The sequence below is a fragment of the Rhinatrema bivittatum genome, chromosome 2, assembly GCF_901001135.1.
Source record: "Rhinatrema bivittatum chromosome 2, aRhiBiv1.1, whole genome shotgun sequence".
In the NCBI taxonomy this organism is placed as follows: Eukaryota; Metazoa; Chordata; class Amphibia; order Gymnophiona; family Rhinatrematidae; genus Rhinatrema; species Rhinatrema bivittatum.
In genome coordinates, this window is record NC_042616.1 from 629,121,289 (window position 1) to 629,146,397 (window position 25,109).

Below are 25,109 nucleotides of genomic sequence, written 5' to 3' on the forward strand. Positions count from 1 at the left end.
TTAAAATTATACTTTTACAGCTGGTCTTACAATTCAAGAGACCTTTTGTCACTTATGACAATCAATCTGTGCTCTTCCTCTGTCAGTGTGATTTGAATAATGACTTCACCTCCCTACCCAATTGTAAATAGCTGCGATAAAGAATGAGTGTAATAACGAGAACAAGACAAATATCTCCTGATATCCCTTTTGCAGACTGTCATGAATTTCCAGTGTCAAAGATAGTCTCATAGGTGATACAGCACAAAGGCTGATGCATATGTTTTTGAAGTGTTTTAATAGTACATTTAATTGGAATTCAGTTTGAGAGATGGTGTGACCAACAATTCAAATTATTATTGTACTATATGTTCTGTCTACAAAACTGATTGGTATGTCTCTATGCATTTTGTTTTGCTTAGGCTGTACTTTGGAGATACAAGTTTTCCCAGCTTAAAGGCTCATCAGATGATGGAAAGAGCAAAATAAAATTTTTGTTTCAGAATCCAGATACTAAGCAAATTGAAGCAAAGGTAAAATGCTCTTATGTTATTCAACTATTAAGTAAGATCAACAAGTTAGCTACAAGATAGTGAACATAAACAAGCCATTGCTAAACTGCCATAACTATATTTAGTAAACAAATAAATTTAAAAGCAGTGGCTTGGACTACCATATAGCTCCATGCCAATAGGGATGGTCTAAGACAGTTCTTGGTTTACCAAGCCAAATGCATGGAAATATAGTGTTGTTTTCCTTAAAGGGGAGGCCTTATTTTGGAATTACTATGGAAACTTTAGTGGATCTAGCTACAGATTTCATGGAAATTCATGTCAAAACTACAGGAGACTGGAATGCCAGCACAAAAGGCTAAAACTCTAGGAAATATAATGGGGTAAGTCAGGGGTGCACTCAAACTGGTCCTCGGGCCCTGCCCCCATCCCCCAGCCAGCCAGGAGGGTTTTCAGGATATCCCTAATGAATATGCATCATAACTATTTGCATTCGTAGGAGATATCCCAAAAACAAGATTGGCTGGGTGGGGGCGGGGCCCAAGGACCAGTTTGAGTACCTTTGGAGGAAGTTATAAGGAATCTAAAATGAGAGTAAAAGAGACTGGAAAGTTTCACTATGAAGGGCATTCAAAAAGTAATGGAAGACTTAAGTTTTGGTTTTAATTTTTCCTGCAAAATTATACAATAAGTTTAATCATATTTTTGTTAGAATTTCTTTTCTTTTAATGCTTTATATTCTTCTTCTAATGTAGATTTTTATGAATTTCATTGTGGATGGCATATTGATTTTCAAAATTATAAATCTACATAAGCTGTTGTAAACAAGCATATTGCATAATGCCAACATCTTTCTATGTATTCTGTATTCATAAGAAACTTCTTATACTGACAGATACTGTAGAAATGTCAATTTACTGGCATGTTGGGCAATCGGAATTTACTCCTCTGATAATTCTCGCAATAAATAAACCAATGTGCACAGAAATAACCTTCTAAATTTATACGGAAAACTAAATTGGTTCATTGTTTAATTTAGAATAAGTATGTTTTCATATATAAACTACAATTTTGTCCATCTCTTTCTTTCAGTGTAATTTTCGTTCTAAGGAAAGATGAAAATAACTAAACCAAACTACACCAAATTTAATACATATATTCCAAAGAACATTTATTCTAAATCAAGTATAAAGCCAGGTTCTTTTTTCTTACAGCCTTTTAGATATACTGTCAGTAAAGTAAATGGTGCACTTAACCCAACGTTAAAATGCAGCCTCACAATGTAGTGTTCAAATGTGTAAAATAAAGCCAGGGGACATGATTAACTAAGGCTATTCTCCCATTCTATGACTATGGGAAAAATGCTTAGTAAATAGGCCCCCAGTTAGATACCACTCCCACAGATTAATGTCCCTGTATCAAGGGTTTCAAACGCTGGCCCTCAAGAGCTGCAAAATGTGTTTGGTTTTCAGGATATTCGTAATGCATATTCATGAGATATATGGGTTATGTGCATAGTGTAGGGGTGTGCATTTGTTTTCGCCGTATTGGCGATCCGCAACGTATATTGCACTATTCGTAGTATTCGTGGGGAAGCAAAACGTATCGCGATTCCCCACGAATACACGAATCTTCGCCGAATTATACAGCCACCTAAATAAAAATTTTAACAAACCCCCCACCCTCCTGAACCCCCCAAGACTTACCAAAACTCCCTGGTGGTCCAACAGGGGGTCCAGGAGCCATCCCCTGCACTCACACCCTCGGTGCCGGTTTCATCATGGTGCCGATAGCCTTTGTCACAGAAGCTACCGGTGCCATTGGTCAGCCCCTGTCACATGGCCATCGGTGCCATCTTGTGCTCCTACCATGTGACAGGGGCTGACCAATGGCACCGGTAGCCCCTGTGACATAGTGAGGGCAAAGGCGATCGGCGCCATTTTGAGTACTTGCATCAGACTGCCGGCGTTAGAAGGTCTCTCCCAGACCCCCGCTGGAATTTTGGCAAGTCTTGTGGGGGTCAGGAGGCCCCCCCAAGCTGGCCAAAAGTCCCTGGGGATCCAACGGGGATCCCAGAGCGACCTCCTGCACTCCGGCCGTCCGATGCCAGTACTCAAAATGGCGCTGATAGCCTTTGCCCATACTATGTCACAGGGGCTACCGGTGCCATTGGTCAGCCCCTGTCACATGGTAGGAGCACAAGATGGCGCCAATGACCATGTGACAGGGGCTGACCAATGGCACCGGTAGCCCCTGTGACGAAGGTTATCGGTGCCATGATGAAACCGGCACCGAGGGTGGGAGAGTGCAGGGGATGGTTCCTGGACTCCCCGTTGGACCACCAGGGAGTTTTGGTAAGTCTTGGGGGGGTCAGGAGGGTGGGGGGTTGTAGTTAATTTTAATTTTAGCTGGGACACGAATAGAAATCGCCGTATTAATGCATCGGGGCGCCATATGGCCGAATGTAACATATCTTCTGCCCGACGAATCCGAATCACGAATGCAACGTATGGCGTCCCGATGCACATCCCTAGCATAGTGTGCTGATTTGGGGATAATCCACTATTCATGATAGGTTAGGTCCTTAGCAATGATTTAAGATTCCTCAATAAACAGGCTCGAGCTCTTAACCATGAAGTGACTCTTCTGCCTTTGGTTCAAAAAGGTAGGTAATAAACTGAAATAAGTAAATGATAATACTCCCACCCAGTGATAGATATGCATCCCTCTTTATAAGAAACCTGGGTAACCAGCTGTTAAGGATTTTTTTAGCAGTTTTCAGTTCTTAGAATCAAAGGTTGTTTTCTCACTGCATAGATTTATGCTGGTTTCTATTTTAACTCTTTATATCTATGGTTGAGAAAACTAAAATGACTTAAAGCCTCTACATACTCTTCATATTTTCACTTAACGCTAGCAGCTGCCACTTACTCCTTTGTAGGGATGTGAATCGTTTTCCATATCGTCTTAACGATAGAAATCGTGTGGCAGGGCAAGAAAATCGTCTTAGGCACGATTTTTTAGTTAAAAAATCGTTAAAAATCGTTTTTTCCGATTAGTGCGCACTAACTCGAGTTAGTGCGCACTAACTGGGAGTTAGTGCGCACTAACTGAAAATGATACAATTTGACACTTTTCAGGTCAGTTAAGGTCAGTTTAGGAATGAATATGTATTCCTATTGGCTGCCCTCTTATTTATTCATGTTACCAAGTTTCCTACTGACAGTATATGGGGGATGGGAAATGGAAACAGTTGGTAGCTTGACAAAACAAGTAATGTGATCAGTCAATGTGACTAGAACTTGTGCCCTAACCCTGATACCAGGGGTATTGTGATCTTCCTGCACACAGTGCCCTATCCCTATTAATACCAGGAGTGTTGTGATCTTCCTGCACACAGTGCCCTATCCCTAATACCAGGGGTGTTGTGATCTTCCTGCACACAGTGCCCTATTCCTGATACCGGGGGTGTTGTGATCTTCTTGCACACATCCCGATATCAGGGATAGGGCACTGCATGCAGGAAGATCACAACACTCCTGGTATTAATAGGGATAGGGCACTGCATGCAGGAAGATCACAACACTCCTGGTATTAATAGGGATAGGGCACTGCATGCAGGAAGATCACAACACCCCTGGTATCAGGGATAGGGCACTGTGTGCAGGAAGATCACAATACCCCGGAGGAGTGAGGGTCAGGCAGCTCCCCCCTGTCTGTGAAGCCAGCCTCTCACTAGTAATGCAGGGAGGGAGCTGTCTCAGACTTCACCATCCTCCCCCCCCCCCCCCCTCACCCACACACCATTCACTAGCTGGGACATGGGGGAAGTCAGGAGTGAGGGTCAGGCAGCTCCCCCCTGTCTGTGAAGCCAGCCTCTCACTAGTAATGCAGGGAGGGAGCTGTCTCAGACTTCACCATCCTCCCCCCCCCCCCCCCCCTCACCCACACACCATTCACTAGCTGGGACATGTGGGAAGTCAGGAGTGAGGGTCAGGCAGCTCCCCCCTGTCTGCGAAGCCAGCCTCTCACTAGTAATGCAGGGAGGGAGCTGTCTCAGACTTCACCATCCTCCCCCCCCCTCCCCCACACACCATTCACTAGCTGGGACATGGGGGAAGTCAGGAGTGAGGGTCAGGCAGCTCCCCTCTGTCTGTGAAGCCAGCCTCTCACTAGTAATGCAGGGAGGGAGCTGTCTCAGACTTCACCATCCTCCCCCCCCCCCCTCACCCACACACCATTCACTAGCTGGGACATGGGGGAAGTCAGGAGTGAGGGTCAGGCAGCTCCCCCCTGTCTGTGAAGCCAGCCTCTCACTAGTAATGCAGGGAGGGAGCTGTCTCAGACTTCACCATCCTCCCCCCCCCTCACCCACACACCATTCACTAGCTGGGACATGGGGGAAGTCAGGAGTGAGGGTCAGGCAGCTCCCCCCTGTCTGTGAAGCCAGCCTCTCACTAGTAATGCAGGGAGGGAGCTGTCTCAGACTTCACCATCCACCCCCCCCCCCTCACCCACACACCATTCACTAGCTGGGACATGGGGGAAGTCAGGAGTGAGGGTCAGGCAGCTCCCCCCTGTCTGTGAAGCCAGCCTCTCACTAGTAATGCAGGGAGGGAGCTGTCTCAGACTTCACCATCCTCCCCCCCCCCTCACCCACACACCATTCACTAGCTGGGACATGGGGGAAGTCAGGAGCGAGGGTCAGGCAGCTCCCCCCTGTCTGTGAAGCCAGCCTCTCACTAGTAATGCAGGGAGGGAGCTGTCTCAGACTTCACCATCCTCCCCCCCCCCCCTCACCCACACACCATTCACTAGCTGGGACATGGGGGAAGTCAGGAGTGAGGGTCAGGCAGCTCCCCCCTGTCTGTGAAGCCAGCCTCTCACTAGTAATGCAGGGAGGGAGCTGTCTCAGACTTCACCATCCTCCCCCCCCCTCACCCACACACCATTCACTAGCTGGGACATGGGGGAAGTCAGGAGTGAGGGTCAGGCAGCTCCCCCCTGTCTGTGAAGCCAGCCTCTCACTAGTAATGCAGGGAGGGAGCTGTCTCAGACTGGTATCAGGGTTAGGGCACTGTGTGCAGGAAGATCACAACACTCCTGGTATTAATAGGGATAGGGCACTGTAAGAGATGACTGTAGTAGATTGAATAAAGATCTGATGTTTCTGCTCTCCTCACACCAAACAAAAACAACACACAAGCAGAGAAGCCCTTCTTACAAAGCTGAGCTAGTGAGTTAAGTAGGAGGAAAAGTAAACATACTGGTGCCAGTGTGGCTACTTAAAAAATACACTTACCAACAATCAATTACATATATTTGAACTGTGTACAGTTCCAGCCAGGACCACCTTTCTAAAATGCACAGTGATTGGCAAATTCAACATGCACTAGCATTTCAGGTGCCTGCTAACAAAAATAATAAACAAACAAGTTCTAGTCACGTGAGTGCTGATCATTACATTACTTTTTTTGTCAAGCTTCCAACTGTTTCCATTTCACATCCCCCCAACCATATTGGTAACATCAATAGATAAGAGCACAGCCAGCCAATAGGAATACATACATACATATTCATTCCTAAGTGACCTTTACTGACCTGGGAAGTGTGAACACTTTGTTTCATTTTCTGTTGGTGTTCGTTAGTTTCCAGTTCCATTTCCCATCCCCCCAACCATCACCTCAGTGGTAACCTTGGTAACATCAATAGATAAGAGGGCAGCCAGCCAATAGGAACACATATTCATTCCTAACTGACCTTCAGTGACCTGGAAAGTGTTTATTTGTATCATTTTCAGTTAGTGTGCACTAAATCGAGTTAGTGCGCACTAACGGGGAGTTAGTGCGCACTAACTCGAGTTAGTGCGCACTAACACGATTTAACGATTTTTAACGATAAATCGTTAGAATTTCTATTGTATCGTGTTCTATAACGATTTAAGACGATATAAACATTATCGGACGATAATTTTAATCGTTGAAAAACGATTCACATCCCTACTCCTTTGTCCGTCGTCCATTTGATTTGACCTTACCCACCCTTAACCACCCTTTGTCGCTGTACACTATAATAGTAAACCACACATACTCCATTTTTGTTATAAAAAGACCGCAGCTTTTTATTTTAAACATAACATGATAACTTTTCAGAATACCCGAGCCGGTAGTATATGTTTCACCGCTGCCCGCCGCATGAACCAAGCAAGGCAGCCTGACTCCGAGGGCCCCCCGCCTTGTTGCCGTGTAAGGGGGTCATTGCCTTTTCGCCTCCCAGCGCCGACAGCTACCCCGCCGTCATGTGATGTCACCAGCACCACTTGTAATTCGGCCCAGCCGGCCCAGGAACTTGCCAAGACACGAGGTAGGGAGGACCCTTGCCTCGTGTCCCCCCACTAATATATAAGCTGCAGCCTTTTAATCTTACTGTCTTGTGCCTCAGTGGCATCCTGTAGGGTATTTTTGAATATGTCATATCCAATTTCCGACAAATGTATTCTGTCTGGTCTGAACAGCCCTGGGGACATATCGTCAGCCCACTGATGTCTTATCTGCTGTCCCCCCGTTTTTTGCATCCATATCCCTATTTGGCGATTTACCTTCTTTCTCCCACGCCCCCATAGTTTTGATTCTTTCCATTTTGGTCTGGGTATGATATCTGACCAGCATACCACGGCACTCAAGTATAGCTCCAGTATCCTGGCCAGGTCACTTTTTACCTTTTTTATGAAGCGTTTACATGTCCCTGAACCGTCATTGCCTCCCAGATGGAGTATTAGTACATCCGGAGCTGCCTTCGCGTGCCTCAGGCGCTGTAGAAGGGGCAATAACTGTTCCCATTGCATGCCTGGCTTTCCCATCCATTCGACAACCCAACCTTTCGGCACCAGACCCAAATGATGTCCGTATGGCCGTCCATGTGCTCTCTTAGCCGCCCAGCGTACATAAGAGTGACCAATAATCCATGCTATACTCTGTCTCTGCTGCCCATCTGAAAGATAAAATTAACAATTCTTGTTAGCCATGTCCACTTTCTCTAATCAGACATATGTATTGACTGCCTTAGATCGCCAACATCCAATTTGTTTTTATTGCGGCCATTTCGAGTCCAGCCTGCGCCGCACTTGTGGCTGCACCAGTTCGGAATGAGTGTGTGCTGAACTTTTTTGGGTCCAACTTCATTTCTGTTACTGATGCTCAACAAATTGGAATCTGGTAAGCAGAGTGCCATCTGCGTATATGAGCAGATGCACTGCCCCTTCCAGCCGCACTGCCCAATACTTTCTCATGTTGTATATCGGACAAGTTTCACACGCCAGTACTTTCTTGAGTGATAACGTAGTTCCTCATCCTTCTTGGACCATCTTGGATTTCTGTATCATTATTGTTAGTTTCTCTGATGTCCATACCACATTCTTCATAAGCAGTCTGCTAGTTCCTTTGTCTTCCTTGTTGTTCGCCACCAATTCGCTCACTCTGAATGCTCCGAAGAATGCCAATGAGAATGCCAGGCGAAACAGTCCTGTTTCAAAATCTGAAGAGCAAATTGATGATAACTGTGTCCCTAATGTCCTCAGCATGCTGTGTGTGATGGGATGTCTGCTATTTTTGGTAGTACCGATTTTTCTCGCCCATCCGGTCATCATCTTATTGATAATGAATGACTTGGTAGGATCACCCCACTCACGTGCCTAAGTAAAGAATGTCAATCCAGCCAAGCGTTTTATTATGGAGTTTCTTGATACTCCACCCTCCTTTTCTGAGTCTATGTATTTGACAATCAGCTCATCACTTATTGGGCCTTGACACCAACCATTCTTTACCAAGCACTTGGTCACAACTTCGTATCCCCGGCAGTAAGAGGTCCAAGTAGATGGAGCGACTGATGTGCGTATTAATTCCTGTGTGGTTGTCGATCAATGTTCCATAAGCATGCTGTCATTGGTGTCCCCGCTTCATCTGCTGTTGGTACCTGCTTACGAAACAAATGCCATTTAGCACGAGATAAGGAATCCGCTGCGCCATTACATATTCCCGGCACGTGCCTAGCCCTCAGTGTAGTGTTATTTCTTAATGCCTCTAAACTATTTCCCTTAATAAATTGACAACCATCGGGCACTTGGCCGATTGTGCATTTAATACCTGCACTACTGCTTAGTTGTTGCACCAAAATATTATGTGTTTATTTCTTATCCTGTCACTCCACAATGCCAGTGTCACTCATATGGGAAAAGTTCCAAAAATGTTACATTTTTAGTAAGGCCTTGCGAGATTTATTCTTCTGGCCATCTTTCCATGCACCATGAATCTTGACAAATTGCTCCAAAACCCCAACCTCCTGAAGCATCGGTGTGAATGACCAGTCTTGATTGGACAATGGTGGCCCCTGTATCACCGATACTCTGTTAAAATTGGTGAGGAATGAGTTCCATATCTGCTTGGATGTCTTTTGAGACCCATAGGAAATGATGGGGTCATTGTACTCCCACTGTTGCTGCTGCTAGTCTCCTCATGAATGCTCTTCTCATGGGAATCACTTGGCATGTGAAGTTCACTGATCCCAGAATGGATTGGGCGACCCGTAGGGTTATTTTCTTTGCCACGATCACTTGTTGGATAATTATTCATAGATTGCTGACTTTCTCTTCTGGTAGCCTCGCTATCATCTTGTTAGAATCTATCTCGATGCCTAGGAAGGATATAATGGTTGCCAGACCTTCCGTTTTGCTGAAAGCCAGTGGAACACCAAATTCCCCGGTTATCTTTTGGAATTCCTCTAAGTGGCTGAAGCATGAGTTTGACTCTCTAGGCCCCACAAATAAAAAGTCACCCAAGTAATGAATAATGTTGTGTGATGCTGTCCGTTTTACCGTTACCCGTTAGCTCAAAGTAAGTGCACGAGACTGAACACCCCATTGGCATGCATTTGTCGAAGAAATACTGATCTTTGAATTTGAAACCCAGTAACTGAAAACTTTCCGGGTGTACTGGCAGTAACCAGAAGGCAGATTTGATGTCTGCTTTTGCCATTAGGGCCCCCTTACCACAAGCTCGTACCAGTGTACTGCGGAATCGAATGATGCATATTGCACTGTGCATTCCTCCTTTGGCAATTGACCGTTCACCGATCAACCTGGTGAGTATGATAAATTCTGTAACAGCTAGTATTTTCCTTTTTCCTTTTTTGGGATGACAGCCAATGGCGAATGGAACATGTGCTGAAAAGTTTTCGCTGAACAGACCAGCTATTCTATCCAGTGCGAATTCCGTCTCTAAGTTTTCTTGCACTATATCCTTGTATTGTGTTGCAGATGGGGAGTTACTGGTATATATTTCCTCTATGCAGCCTTGGAAAGGTATTATAAAACCTGCTTAAATTTGCAGTCCGGAAAGATACAAACTGTCTTATTATACCACCAGCAAGTATTATCATGTCCGTGTGCCTGCCTTGCAGCATGCCTGGCTGGCGATATCCTCCTTATAATCCTTGATCGTATTCCTTGTTCAGTGGATTTCCTTGTCATCTGATTTATCCATAGACTAACATCCTGGGTTCCCCATGTCATAAACTGATTCTCCTCCATTTTGTCCCAGAATTGCTCATCATAGTTGAGCCGTGCCCAACCCTCGTGTTCCTGGTATGCCTGTAAGATGTTAACTGCATAGCTCAACATGGGTCCATATTGCGATGGGTCCCAGTGTCCGACCACGCTCGTCATGTACAAAAAAGCCTTCATCCAGTTGACTATGGTTTTTAGAATTTTCATCTCTTTGTCCAGGGTTGCTGATCCGGCTCTCCGTTTTTTCTCCCTTCTGGTTTGCGCCGTCCGTGCAGGATGGTAAAGATTAGGGATGTCAATCGTTTTTTGACGATTTAAAAAAATTGTCAGATATTTTTTAAATCATCAAAAATCATTAAGAGTCACGATACAATAGAAATTCCCCCGATTTATCGTGAAAAATCGTAAATCAGGGGAGGGGGGAGGGCGGGAAAACCGGCACACCAAAACAACCCCTAAACCCACCCCAACCCTATAAAACTAATCCCTTACCTTCCCCCACCCTCCCGAACCCCCCCAAAACTTTTTACGAGTACCTGGTGGTCCAGTGGGGGTGCGGGGACCGATCTCCTGCTCTCGAGCCATCGGTGCCATTTTGGCTGCCACTCAAAAATGGCGCCAATGGCCCGATAAAAAATAAAACCCACCCGACCCTTTAAAAATGACCCCTTAGCTTCCCCCACCCTCCCGAGCCCCCCAAAACATTTTAAAATTACCTGGTGGTCTAGTGGTGGTCCCGGGAGCGATCTCCCGTTCTCGGGCCGTCGGCTGCCACTGATAAAGATGGCGCCGATGGCCCTTTGCCCTTACCATGTGACAGGGTATCCGTGCCATTGGCTGGCCCCTGTCACATGGTAGGAGCACTGGCTGGCTGGCGCCATCTTTAAAGATGGCCACCACCGTCATTAAAGATGGCCGCCACCATCGTAAAGATGGCGCCGGCCATCCAGTGCTCCTACCATGTGACAGGGGCCGGCCAATGGCACGGGTACCCTGTCATATGGTAAGGACAAAGGGCCATCGGCGCTATCTTTGAGTGGTAGCCGACGGCCCAAAAACAGGAGATTGCTCCTGGGACCACCACTAGACCACCAGGTAATTTTAAAATGTTTGGGGGGCTCGGGAGGGTGGGGGAAGCTAAGGGGTCATTTTTAAAGGGTCGGGTGGGTTTTTTTTTTATCAGGCCATCGGCGCCATTTTTGAGTGGCAGCCAAAATGGTGCCGATGGCCCGAGAGCAGGAGATCAGTCCCTGCGCTCACACTGGACCACCAGGTACTCGTAAAAAGTTTTTGGGGGGGTTCGGGGGGGTGGGGGAAGGTAAGGGGTCAATTTTAAAGGGTCGGGCCTCACTAAAAAAAAATTTACGATGTGAATCAGAACCGATTCCGATTCACATCACCACCGATCAGATTTTTTTCTCCCTCTAGCCGAACCCGATCGTTAAGACGATCGGGCACACGATTCACATCCCTAGTAAAGGTGTTTATATACTTCCACTTTTTTATTTTCTTCCTCATTCTCCTTGGCATGCCCTCCCATAGCTCGGACAGAGTGGTCAGCGCTGGTGGGCCCCTGGACTACTTGTCTGCCATCTTTGTTCTTACCTGCTGCTCGCTGTTGCTAAAGACGATATTGAGGAAGAGCTACCTGAGCTAGAACTGGACCTGCACTTGCGCTTCGTCCTGCATTTTGATTTTGCTATTGTCATTACCTGCTCTGCCTCTGCAGAACCCGCCTTTTGCCCGCTTAACCCTGACTCACCGATGTTGCCATGTTCGTTGCGTGACCTTTGTTCAGCCTGGCTGCTGGTAAATGGCCTCTCATCATCGCTTCTGATGTCCTGTGGCATCATGACATCTCCGTGCCTTACAGACTCGTTATCGTCACCTGCCGCTGCTGCTGCTGTGGCACGGCTAGGTGACTCATCTATTTCACCGATATTCTCCTCTGCCGTTCTCCTTGATGAGTTTTGATCAGCACCTGATGTCGGCCGCCAGGCCTGCCCTCTCTCCTGATTGTTAACTGTTGCCCGCGGTGGTGTTGTGGTACTGAAACAGCGGCCTCATCTGTCCCAGCTTCCTTATTCGTGGAGCCCGTCACAGTTTCCTCACTTTCCTGTTGTTGTCCAGTACTAGAGATGTGAATCGGAACCGGAATCGGTTCGGTTACGGTTCTGATTCAAATCTTACAATTTTTATAGTCCGGCACGATTGGTTTTTTGTTTATCGGCTGCGCCCGAGCCGATAAACAAAAAACCCACCCCAAACCTTTAAAAATGATCCCTTTGCTTCCTGAACCCCCCCCCCCCCAAAACCGTTTTAAAATTACCTGGTGGTCCAGTGGGGGCGCGGGGAGCGATCTCCCGCTCTCAGGCCATCGGCTGCACTAATAAAAATGGCGCCGATGGCCCTTTGCCCTTACCATGTGACAGGGTATCCGTGCCATTGGCCGGTCCCTGTCACATGGTAGGAGCACTGGATGGCCTGGACCACCAGGTAATTTTTAAATGGTTTTTGGGGGGTTCGGGAGGGTGGGGGAAGCAAAGGGGTCATTTTTAAAGTGTCGGTGGGTTTTTTTTTTATCAGGCTATCAGCACCATTTTTATTAGTGGCAGCCAAAATGGCACCGATGGCCCGAGAGCAGGAGATTGGTCCCAGGGCTTCCACTGGACCACAAGGTACTCGTAAAAAGTTTTGGGGGGGTTCGGGAGGGTGGGGGAAGGTAAGGGTTTAGTTTGAAAGTGTCGGGGTGGGTTTAGGGGTTGTTTTGGTGTGCCGGTTTTCCCACCCTCCCCCCAAATAACTCCCGTTAGTGGATACTAACCTATTAACGATTTTTCACGATAAATCGGGGGAATTTCTATTGTATTGTGCACTCTAACGATTTTTGATGATTTAAAAAATATTGGACGATTTTTTTAAATTGTCAAAAAACGATTCACATCCCTATCCAGTACTGCTCGCCTGCCTCTCAGTCTTGTTCCAACTTGTGCCCCTGGACCCTCGGCTTCTTCCTCGACTCCTTGTGGCTCTTGTTCTTTTTCCGTCTCTTATATTTCCATGGTGCTCAGTTTGCCTGGTCAGTGCGCTCACTCTGTCTTCATTCATCCTGTCACCCCTTCCCTCTGAATACACCGCTCGCCTTTTTCTTCCAGATCTTCCTTATTGTATCTCGGCATTTGAGCGGTAACTGAATCCAATGACCTGGGCCGCCTGCTAAATGGCCTTGTGCCTGTGACTGTAGAAAGCTGCACAATACAATATCAATCTCTTCATTTTGTTATTAACACTTATCCCCCCCTTTTTTTTTTTCTGTGACCCCATATGATCATTTTCCTGCCTCTCCACTTGCTGCCTTGCAACAACTCATCTATTGACTGGGTGGGATGGGCCTCCATTATACTGTTGGGCGGGGCACTCTGGTACCTTCCTTGCCCTGTTTAACCTGTGGGGCCTCCTTGGGTTTTGTGCGCTACCCCCTGCCCTATTGGCCTCGTGCGCAGCTCCCCGCCCCACCCCTGTTTTAGTGCACTACCTCTTGCCCTCTGCCTCATGTTAAACCACTTAGGGCAGCACATAAATATACTAGCCCCCAAATAATAAAGAATATACCCCCGGGATTACCTTTTAGTAATGTGGATGACTCACTATCCACAGAGGGCTTGCAATCTATGAAGGTTACTGGACGCAGCAGAGGGGTATGAACCCTGTTTTTTTGGCACATATTCCGCTGCTCTAACCAATGGGCTATTCCCTGCGGGCCCCCCCCCCCCCCCGCTTACCCTGGACCCCCTCCCCCCCAGCCTAGCCTGGATATTGGTAGGAGACCAAAAACCTCCCACCACCCCTGTTGATTCCGCCCGACTGCGTGGAACCGCATGGCCACAAGTCCGCATTATCATGCCACCCTCCCTTTACCCCCAGGCTCGAGAGGGAAAGGGGGGCAATGAAAATTGAAATCAAACAGTTATATATAATACTTTAATTTAATTTCTTAAGTTTTTTGGGGTTTTTTTGTACTCAAGAGGCAACACGCCAGGCCTCCAAACTAACTGTACTGAATCGGGCCACCACTCCGGTTCTCGAAACCCCCCCATCTCCCTCCCCCCTTTTTGGTCATCAACTGTGGGGGTGACCTTGCAGGCCTCTGAGGTCAGAGAATACCCAGGGGTCCCTATTGTACAGGGTCACGTGGCTGGCCTATACAATAAATAACATCGAGACACATGCATTTTTTTTTTTTGTACTTTCTGTTTTTGCAAGGGAGCCGACCGCCCCTGATCACCGGATTGTTCCGCTCCATACCTGCACAACGCTGCTCCGGATCGACTCGTGCAGCCTCCCTGGTCGACTTGGGCATCGACTCTGCTCCGGGCGCCTTGTCTCCGATCCTACTTCTTCTCTTCTCCGATCCTACTGCAGATCCTCTCCAGGTCCTTCTCTCTCGAGAGCTGCTTCAGCCTGCCCGATCGATGCCTGATCCTTCTCCTTCTAGCCAGACTGCGTCCCTCGATACTGCTGTTTCCTCTTGCTTCAGCAATCCGAAAAGGATCGCTTACAGCGTGCTGTGGCCCTTTAAGGGGCTGCGAGAATCATCAGAGGGCACTGCCGGCGCCCCCCCTTTCAATGTCATAGCCCTGGGGCGGGGCCATGATGTTGCTTCATCTCCGCCCTCTCTTGACCCGATGAAACAGGTAGGAAGGGCAGGAGGGGGGGTTTCCTGGCCACCCTGTTCTTCCTTTGCTCCCCCCCCCCCCCCCTCCATCCTCCATCCCCGTGCATGCTGCTGTCAAGGATGGGCTCCGGCCATGCGGCACAGGGCCCAACTATGTCATGTGCACATTTTTTCATGTAAATAAAAAGGAAGTCTAGGGACGTTCCAGTCTGGGTCCAACACTTACGCACATAGGGGCAGATTTTAAAAGCCCTACACGCGTAATTCCAGCTGGATTTACACACATAGGAGGGTTACATGCACCGGGCCTATTTTCAAAAGGCCCGGCGGCACGCGTAAAGCCCTGGGACACGTGTAAGTCCCAGGGCTTGCAAAAGGGGGTTGCACGTGGGCAGGGCTTGGGCGGTCCAGGGTGGTCTAGGGGTGGGGCCGGAGCCTCCAGGAACAGCGGCCATTTGCCGCTGTGCCCGGCATCGTGCGCCGGCACTCGGCTGGCGCGCTCACTTGCGCCTGCCAGAGGCAGGCGTAATTTACAAAATAAAGGTAGGGCTGGGGGGCGGGTTAGATAGGGGAAGGGAGAGGAAGGTGGGGGGGGGGGGCGAATGAAGGTTTCCTCCGAGGCCGCTCCAAAATTGGAGCGGCCTCGGAGGGAACGAAAGCCATTGGGGCTCCCCTAGGGCTTGGTGCGCGCATGTTATACAATCGGGTGTACATTTGTGCGTGCCGGGTAATGAGCACAAATGTACCCCGTGCGCGCTCCTTTAAAAATCTGCCCCAGATTTTTAAAATAATTTTTGTGGTAAAAGCAATCTAGTCTTGGGGAAGTTTAAGAAATGTAAATTCCTAGCTTTTTATCCATTTTCCAAAACTTCACACTTATAGTGCAATGAGGCACTATATTTAATGTTAGCCAATGTGTTCATTTGTAATAGGGACCCAGTATTTGACATAGTGGCCATCTGAGTTCCTTCCTATTGCCTCCACTCTAGATTCCAGTTCGGATAATTTAGGTACAAATGCATAAGATAAAGCACAGAGTTGATTAATGGTTTGCTCTTGGGGGTCTAAAGGCGCTGCCCTGGCGGTTTTGTGCTTCACAGTGCTCGTTGGTGGAGGTCCGGGATGGTGTTGTCACTGTTTCATTATCGGCTTGGGCCTTTGGGGCTGGGGACCTGCAGCACTGTCTGGGGACGCTTTGAGGTCTGCAGGAGCTGCCCCAGTAGCTTTGTGTTTTGTGGCTCTGGTTGGTTGGATGACTGAGGGATTTAGCCTTTGTTCAGGCTGCTAGCAGGGCCTTTACATTTTTGTTTCCTGTGGTACTGTCTGAGGGTTCTTGGGGGTCTGAAGGTGCTGCTCCTGTGACCTTGTGTTTTGCAGTGCTGGTTGTTGGGGTCTGGGGGTTTGCTGTTGTTCTGTCGCTGGCTGGGCCTTTGGGTCTTGGTGTCCTGGGGTGCTGTCTGAGGGCTATAGGTCTGCGAATACTGCCCTGGAAGCTTTGTGTTTTGTGGAGATGATTGGTGGGGGGTCCAGTAGGGGGGTTGTCTCTGTTCCATCATTGGCACTGTCTGGGGCTCTTGGGGGTCTGTGATTTTGTATTTCATGGTGCTAGATCGTGGGAGTCCAGAGGGAGGAGTTGCTGCTGTTCCATCACTAGCTGGGTCTTTAAATCTTGGTATCCTACAGCATGCAGAAGCCAGTGCGCAGCTTAGGCCGCATGTCAAAGGATTGCGCCCCCTGTCTCATTTATGAGCTTTGGTAATGGGGAAGAAGAGAATGAGTAAATATGTGATACCTGTAAGTGGCAAGAGGTTCATTGAATTTGTTACTACCTCGACTAAATTCCTCTGCTATGGGAGATCTTAATTCAGAGGCACTGGAAGTTTTTCTTAGCTCAGACTCTAGATTGCCTGTGGTGTAACTAGGGGATTGGTTCATTGGTAGTGGGAGACCTCCCTCATATAGATCTAAAAGGGAGTGTCAGGGAATCCCCCTTCTTGTTTTGGAGAGAAGAGAAAATACTGTCATCTCTGCTATTTCCCAAGTACCTGTGGTGCAGAATATGAATTATCCTCTCCCCCAAGATATGATGGAGGTTCCCATTGGACTTGTACCAAACATGGCTGTTCAGTAAGATCTGACTCAGATTGTTGACAGATTGTTAATGCCTGCTGCTGTACCTCCACATAATTTGGGAAGATCTGTTATTGAGGCACTTTCTGAACCAGAAGATATAACCCTTAGTAATATTTGGAGAATAGCCACTTACTTTTTTATTGACTCACACCTGAAATTTATTTTTTATGCAGGCTAAGTCTATACCGTGTTATCTTTATTCTTGTATTGTTTAATGATTTTATTGTTTTGCTGTAACCCACCCTGAACTATGGAGGGTATGGTAAACCACAAATAAATAAATAAATAAATGGATGGATAAAAATAAATTAGGGAAAAAAAGATATCACCAATAAATTTGAAATCTATTTGTATCTAATTTTAGAAAACATAGCTCATGAGAGGAGATGTTACTGTTTAGCTATGAAAAGAAGAGTTAGAGTGCAAACAGCAATGGTTTCCAGACCACATAGAAATAGCCTTAAATCTATTCCTTCTTTGTCATAGAAAATGGACTATGCACAATAAAGGCATCCTACTACAAATTGTATCTTGCAAAATTAGACAAAATGAGGCTTTCATAAATTGATGACAACTCTTCTTGCAGCAGTTATTTTGTTTCTTTATAATCTTCTTGAACTTAAGCATCTTTACTGGAAAGCATTGTAATTCCACATTTTTATTCCACTTGAAAAGATGTTTTGTGTTAGGCAATTTATGCACTGGAAATGTTTCATCTATATATATTTTTTTAATCTGCATTTGGTGTAATTTTGGAAAGGTGATGTATGTTTATCTTCTTATTCAAGCACTGAAATTACAGATAAGAAAAAGGGGGAGTATTAAGTTACATGAAGGCTGTTTATTTCCCATTGCCTATTTGTTCAATGAAATCAGTGTATGAACAGTAAGAAATTCTGCAACAAATTACATTTTTGGTAAATAGACAAAATTAAGATTTTATTAATGATGCCAGTGTGTTCTTCTAAAATGAAATGTGACTCACAATTCCATGTGAACTGGGGCAGTTCTTTTGAAGAATACAATGAATTCACTCTTTTTGGTTTTTTTTTAAATAACTGAGGTACTCAGGACTACCCCAACTCATCCTTGCTAGACCAATGAACCCATGAGGCATACTCCTACGCAGACCATATTATTATTATTATAATCTGACACATACCACATACCATAACTAAACAGGTGCAGAGCCTCAACTTTCCTTACACTCCACACATTCTCTCCCCCTTCCCCAAACTGCCTCCCTCACTATTACAAGGACCAGCACATATTTTCAGAGTCACTGTAACGAGAGCCATTATCACTATGCGCCCTACCCCGGCTGCTCTCACAATTATGGTCATAGGTCCCAACTTTAGATAGGGACCTAATCTGCTCCAGGGGGGAGCCTCATCCAAGGTCCTCTATGGATTAATGGCCTTACTTCTCGGTTTCAGTGCCAAACACCAGCCTGCTCATTGCCTGCTCACCAGCCCATTCATTGACTGCCAGTTTGCAGAAACCCTTATAATTAGCTCCCCCAGAGGCTTGGACACCTGTCAAAGGTTAGCCTTAACCCCGGGAGGCACATAAGCTTGCCTGCAGCGGAATGCATGCCCACCAAATATCTGTGACTTAATGGGGTTTTTTGTCTTTGAACACAGGCAAACTGCTGAGCAAGACCTTGTGCAGGGCATTTAGAAATAAGACCAGAGCCATGCTGGATAAATGAACTCCAGCTCTATCAAACAACTCCACACAAGATGATACAACCCAAAGACTGTTCTGACAACCTGGCAGTTAATTTTGGATATCCCTCTGGTCCATAGTCTTTTTTGTGTGAACTTGAGACAGGGAATGATTTTGGACCAAATGAGAAGAGTTTTGGGCTTCCAGGAAGCGATGAGTGCAAGGTCACATATTATAGTCTATAACAGCTGCTGACATGAAGCATATCTCCCCACATCGTTGTCTCCGAGGTGAATGATCACAGTGTCAGTGTAATCACAAGGATGTGTCAGGTCAGCAGCAGATGTAGCAGTGGTAAAACATTTGCCCACCACATGCCTGGTTTACCATGCTAACGGATTTTCATGTGTGCCATCTCACATCCCCAATGGCCAAGGAGTGTTTTGGTCTGAACTGCCTCTTCTACACTGTCTATGAAGAAGTGGCCCAAGAACCACATTGACCCCAATCTGCCAGAAACATCTGCAAAATTAAGATTAGAATAAGCAACGTGAAAAGTATGTGCTTTGGGAAATCCTGCCCTCATATCTTATTTAGGATATTAAAGCAGCTGAGCTCCATCTTCTGAGGCATTGAATGGCTCTAACAGGCAAGCCCGAGGATGTGGCACCACTAGTCATATCAATACTAAAGAAGTGGATGCCATAGTCCTGAAGCTGCAGGCCTTCTGCTTCGAGGATATGTCTGAAGATGATGGAAAGTAGAAAAGGCGAAGGAGTCAAGAATGAGCCAAGAATTGTGCATTGGCCAAGAATTGTGCATCGCCCATAGGTCACAAGGCCAAGTATTTCACTGTATTCCTAATGGGATACGTTACTAAACTGGAAACTGCAGCTAAAGAGATGTGCTTACCATCTAGAGCCATCATGGATTTTGTTATACAGAGGGTCTTGCTCTCCTTTGTTAATGTGAACGAGGAAAGAAACAAACCGTAGGGATGTGAATCGGACTTCGGACGATTGAAAATATCGTCGATATTTTCAAAATCGTCAGAAATCGGGGGCTCCCCCGAAACGATAGGAAAACCCCACGATATTGATCATGGGGGTTCTCTTATCGTTTTGGGGGAGGGCGGGAAAAATGGCACACAAAAATAACCCCTAAACCCACCCCGACCCTTTAAAACTAATCCCTTTGCTTCCCCCACCCTCCCGACACCCCAAAAACATTTTACAGGTACCTGGTGGTCCAGTGGGAGTCCCAGGAGCGATCTCCTGCTCCCGGGCCAACGGCTGCCACTAATCAAAATGGCGCTGATGGCCCTTTGCCCTTACCATGTGACAGGGTATCCGTGCCATTGGCCGGCCCCTGTCACATGGTAGGAGCACTGGATGGCCCGCACCATTTTTAAAGATCACGCCGGCCATCCAGTGCTCCCTCCATGTGACAGGGACCGGCCAATGGCATGGATACCCTGTCACATGGTAAGGGCAAAGGGCCATCAGCGCCATTTTGATTAGTGGCAGCCAATGGCCCGGGAGAAGGAGATTGCTCCCGGGACCCCCACTGGACCACCAGGTACCTGTAAAATGTTTTTGGGGGGTCGGGAGGGTGGGGGAAGCAAAGGGATTAGTTTTAAATGGTTGGGGTGGATTTTTTGTTTATCGGCTCGGACGCAGCCGATAAACAAAACCTCAATCGGGCCCGATGAAAAAAAAAATCCATGTGAATCGGAACCAGAATCCAAACCGATTCCGGTTCCAATTCACATCTCTACAAACCAGTAAGGTAGCAAAAATATGAGGGAAAACATCATGAAATAAAGTCGCTTCATAAGGTAATGTGGCCACCTCAGAGAAAGCATGCCATAATAGAGCGAGCTCACTGTGAGTAAGAAGCCACTGAGGTTAGGCCCATCACTCTGATCACAACCAAACATATTCTGGTTGTAATCAGAATGAGAAGTAGGTCGTAGTTGGGATATCTCCACGCCTTTTCACAGAATGTCAACCTGGCCAAGGGCAAGCAAATATTGCCTCTAGTGAGGCTTGACCATGCCTTGAGAATGTATTCTATGACAAAGTCCTCTAAATCCAGCCTCAGCCTCTGCTGGTTAGGAATGAAGAAATCACCTTAAATCCATTGACACAGGCTCTTCAAGTTGTGGAGTGATGGATTTATGCAGCAGCTTCCATGCTTCAATATCTCAAAGGACCAGAGATGTGTTGGAACAGGACCAACTGTAGGAATTGGGACCATTTGAAATGAAAAAAGAATCAGCTTTCTCATTAAGGTTCCCTGGAATGTGATGCGTTCAGTTTGAAGCAGGTGAGCATGAATTCCCTCATATGTTCTCCAACTAGAGGATACTTGGCGGACTGACCATTTGTTGCGTAGACAACAGCACAGTTGTCACACCAGTTCAGCACCCTCCTGTGCTTAAATCAATGCTCAAAATATGGAATACCACTACAATGGGAATAATTCAAGAAGGTAATGCTTTACATGATACTAGATGATGCCCAGTCTGGGGACCATATGCTGGTGTTCCATGAACCCAGAAGCCATTACTATATCAGAGAAGAACCAGGATTGCTGTTATGGATGGGAAGGGGAAACCATACCATTACCCCATTAAAGTATTCCAGGAAATGAGACCATAATACAAGCTCTTCGCAAATCACTTTGGTAACTTGGATGCAGTGGTGATTATGCCACACACTGATAGCTGACAGGATGAGGTGCTAGAGAAATACTTGGCCCATAGAAATCACTTTGGTTGCAAATGCCAGACTGCCAACTGAAAAGCGCATATACTTCAGCTTGACTTTAGATATCTGGGCAATCTCAGACACCAGGGCCGAAAGTGGGGAAGCCTTGAAACCATAGTTCAGAGTTGAGCTTGATTCCCAAAAAGGTAATCCTAATAGAGAGAAGCTGAGACTTGTCAAGGGCTGTTGGAATTCCAAATTTATGCACAACCTTGTGGAACAGCTAGAAGAGTTCCTCACAAGTGAGGATGTGTCTTTGTCCCAAAAATAAAAAAAATCATCATGGTAGTGAACCAAGCTGTTGACATTCCCTTGACAGGCCACTACTGAGTGCAAGAAGGAGGTGAACATTTTAAAATAGTCGCTGGGGATTGAACAGCTAATTGGCATATACTTTTCAAAATAGTATGATATCTTAAAGCTAAAATCCAGATGAGGAAAACAATCATGTTGAACTGGGAACAGGTGGAAGGCTGACTCTGTGTTTGCTTTGGCCATAACAGTGTTCCACACTTCCTCAAGAAGAGTATGGCACTGTCAAGACACATGTAGCTCACCATGCATTCACCTCTGGGGATGAAGTTGTTGATTGAGGAGCCCTTCAGGTAGGACAGTTTGTGTATTAACCTGTACTTTGTTCTTCTTCAGAAGTGGATTTGAGAGGAGAGATAATTATCTGTGAATAAGGCTAAGTGGTGAAGGTACCTACTATGCAGCTCAGTTGGATTTTCTTTTACAACATAGTCCTGATGATGGCTGTGAAATGCCTTGTGGATCTGGGATCCTGAGGATTCTGGAGAGAAGCCATCCCTAAATCCAGAAAGCAATGACACTGTTGCCTTCTCCAGATGATACTGCATGTGCTACACTACTAGGGACTCCAGCACACAGGAATGGGGGCTCCAGACACCAGTGGAATCCTGTTTACTTTGGTTAGGTCAGAGTTTCATGGGACATTTAACAAAGGGGTGTGCCACCATGTAATTCATGTACATATGTTTGAATCAGCAATTGGGTAGTGAACAGTTATTTCTATTGAACCACCAGAAGACATTCAATGAAGTGGAGTTTCAACTGTCCAGTGAAGAACTGCTGGCAACACCTTGAAAGGTGGAAACTCATATCTTGCTTCATGGGTCTTCATTTCTTGGACCTGCCCTGACATGTTGATATCCTGGGTCTTCCATGATACCATATCTCAGGTTTACCGGCCATCATTTTTCTGAGAGCTTTGTAAGCTCAGAAGCCCTCATACTGCTTGTATGCCCCTAAAATAGCATCCAGATAAGACCTCAAAGCAAAGGTTTGTGAGATGTATGATCTGCAAACTTCTATAGCTAGGTGCACAAAACACAAAAACCCAACTAGCCACCTCTCGTTGCACTAGTCAGAAGGACTGCTTCTTTAAAGCCTCTCTCAATGAGTCTGGCCCTGCACTCCTGAAATAGGCAGAAAATATCTTTATAATGCCATCCCCTAATCCACCTGTGCAAGGACCTGGCAATTGAATTCCATAGCATAAGGGAAATCAGACGGGAGAGCTTCTCAACATGTCCCCTTCCAGGGATGAACTCCTTCAATCACAAGAAGAGAAACTGCAGGAACTCCTAGACTCACTTCCCCAACTGGACTTTGAGAAATCTTTTTTAGAGCAACGCTTGTACCTGCTCAATACCTGAAATTTGCCGTACTTTGAAAGGCATCTGATAAGATTTCTGATGCCTGTCCAGTTGTGATATAACTATCGGCATGTGATGATTGGCACTATTCTCAAGAACTGTTGCAGTGATGATCAGATCTTGCAGTGTTGGTTGCCCTTCTGCAATAGTCGGGCATGAACAGTGATGTTGTTACAGGCACAGGACATTGTCTTCTTCTGTGTAAGCTGTATGTCAATGTATCAGCTGAGCACTGTTCAACTTCATGTCCTAAAAAAGAGAGCTTGGAAAGAAGGAGGGAGGAAGTGTTCTGCATGAGCAATCGGGATCACTCACCATAGGTAGATACTGCTCTCACTGTGAGCTTTTGCCCATGACCAATGAATGTCCTCCATGACTGTGGGGGAAGCATCAGTTGGTACCATGACAATAACAGTAAGAATGGTAGGAATGCTGATGGACACACTGAGAATTTCCTAGGAGGTAAAGGGAACCATCAAGATTAGAACAGTGTCTTTGACCTCTGTATTTGTACCTCTCATGCAGTGTCTGAGTCTAGCATGGCAGTAATTCCTGTTCTGTTCAGGGCAATCTCAATGATGTCTACCTGAAGAAATCAAACTGCTGCCCCATCTTGGTCTGGATGGGTGGGGACCTGGGGGCTGATCAATAGTCACCATTATGGTCCTGTGATGACCCTGTTCCAGTACTGAGCAATGAGTCTCTGCTATGGGCTCCAACAGGTGCCAGACAGACTCTGTGGTGACTGTGGGGGCTGGTATGTTGCCTGAGGGGAGAATGTCCCCTTGCAAAACAATAGCCATGCTTGGCATTCCTTCACTGCCTGTTTGAGCATCACCATCTCCTGCCAATGCATAGAGGTAGAAGATTATGTCTGGGATAGAAGGGGCAGAGCTCTTATGCAGACAGCCTTTCCTGTAGCTGGCCTAAGGCCCAGAGTCAGGCGTATCTGACATCTGTGTGGGCATAAGGGTCAGCAGGCATGCTCCCCCCCCCCCCACACACACATACACACACACCAGTGCTCTCGCATGCTCTATATCAGGAGGCTGCACCCAGGACCTACCTGGGTACTATGAGCATGTGACCTCTCTGAGCATCCAACCCTGCAGGGGCAGGATTGGACATTTATGTCCCATGTCCTCCCACCTCTGCCCGCAAGGGACATCTCCATTAATAAGGTGATCAAGTTCGATATGCAGGTATAAAGGGCCTGTGACATGGCAGCCAAACAGTGAGGCATTGGTAAGGACAGGGAGGGGACAGGGTCAAATAGCTACTCACATGCTGGTAGCAAAGATCAGTAAACAGAGAAAGGGCCACCATCAGAAGCCAGCAGAAGACCAGAGCCTCCAGGAGCATGCCAAAGTAGACCCTTGTGAATGAGTTATACTATATATTAGGGATGTGCAGCCAAAAGTTTTCGTTGATGAGTTGATAAGTTGAAGTTGAGGGTCGATTTCGTTCAATATGGACATATGGAGAATTCCATAAGTTGAGGGTCTGTTCATATGTTCACCGGTTCCCTAAATAAAAATTTAAACCCCTCACCCTCCTTAATCCCCCCCCCAAGACTTACCAAAACTCCCTGATGGTCCAGCGGGGAGTCAGGAAGCCATCCCTGTATTCCTTTGCGAGGAGCACGTGAAGTCGGCGTCACGTGCTCCTCCGCGCCTCCGCTCCCGGACCCCCGTTGGACCCAACCGGAACTTTTGGCCAGCTTGGGGGGGCCTCCTGATCCCCCCAAGCTGGCCAAAAGTTCCTTTGCGAGGAGCACGTGAAGTGGACGTGACGCCGACTTCACGTGCTCCTCGCAAAGGAATACAGGGATGGCTTCCTGACTCCCCGCTGGACCACCAGGGAGTTTTGGTAAGTCTTGGGGGGGGTCAGGAGGGTGGGGGGTTTAAGTGTTTATTTAGGTTCAACGTATTCAACATAGCTATGTTGAATACGTTGGAACTCGCGATGCGTTTCTCCTCAAACCTTTTTTTTCTCTTTTAAAAATATAAGTTGTGTTTTACATATGCGTTCAAAACGAATGCACACCCCTACTATATATTGCCTTGAGCGACACTTGAGTATATGTATGTATATATATAGAGAGAGAGAGAGTCAAATATATAGACTGTAGAG

At 46.6% G+C, this 25,109-nt stretch overlaps 1 protein-coding gene across 1 annotated transcript in view; it reads left to right on the plus strand.

Annotated features, from left to right (window-relative positions):
* The window catches only part of SNTG1 (syntrophin gamma 1), a 2,212,578-nt gene that overhangs the window by 2,149,974 nt on the left and 37,495 nt on the right, over window positions 1-25,109 (plus strand). The window contains exon 20 of the mRNA XM_029591258.1: window positions 402-512. Coding sequence (XP_029447118.1) covers window positions 402-512 — 111 coding nt within the window. The remainder of the gene's footprint in view (window positions 1-401; window positions 513-25,109) is intronic.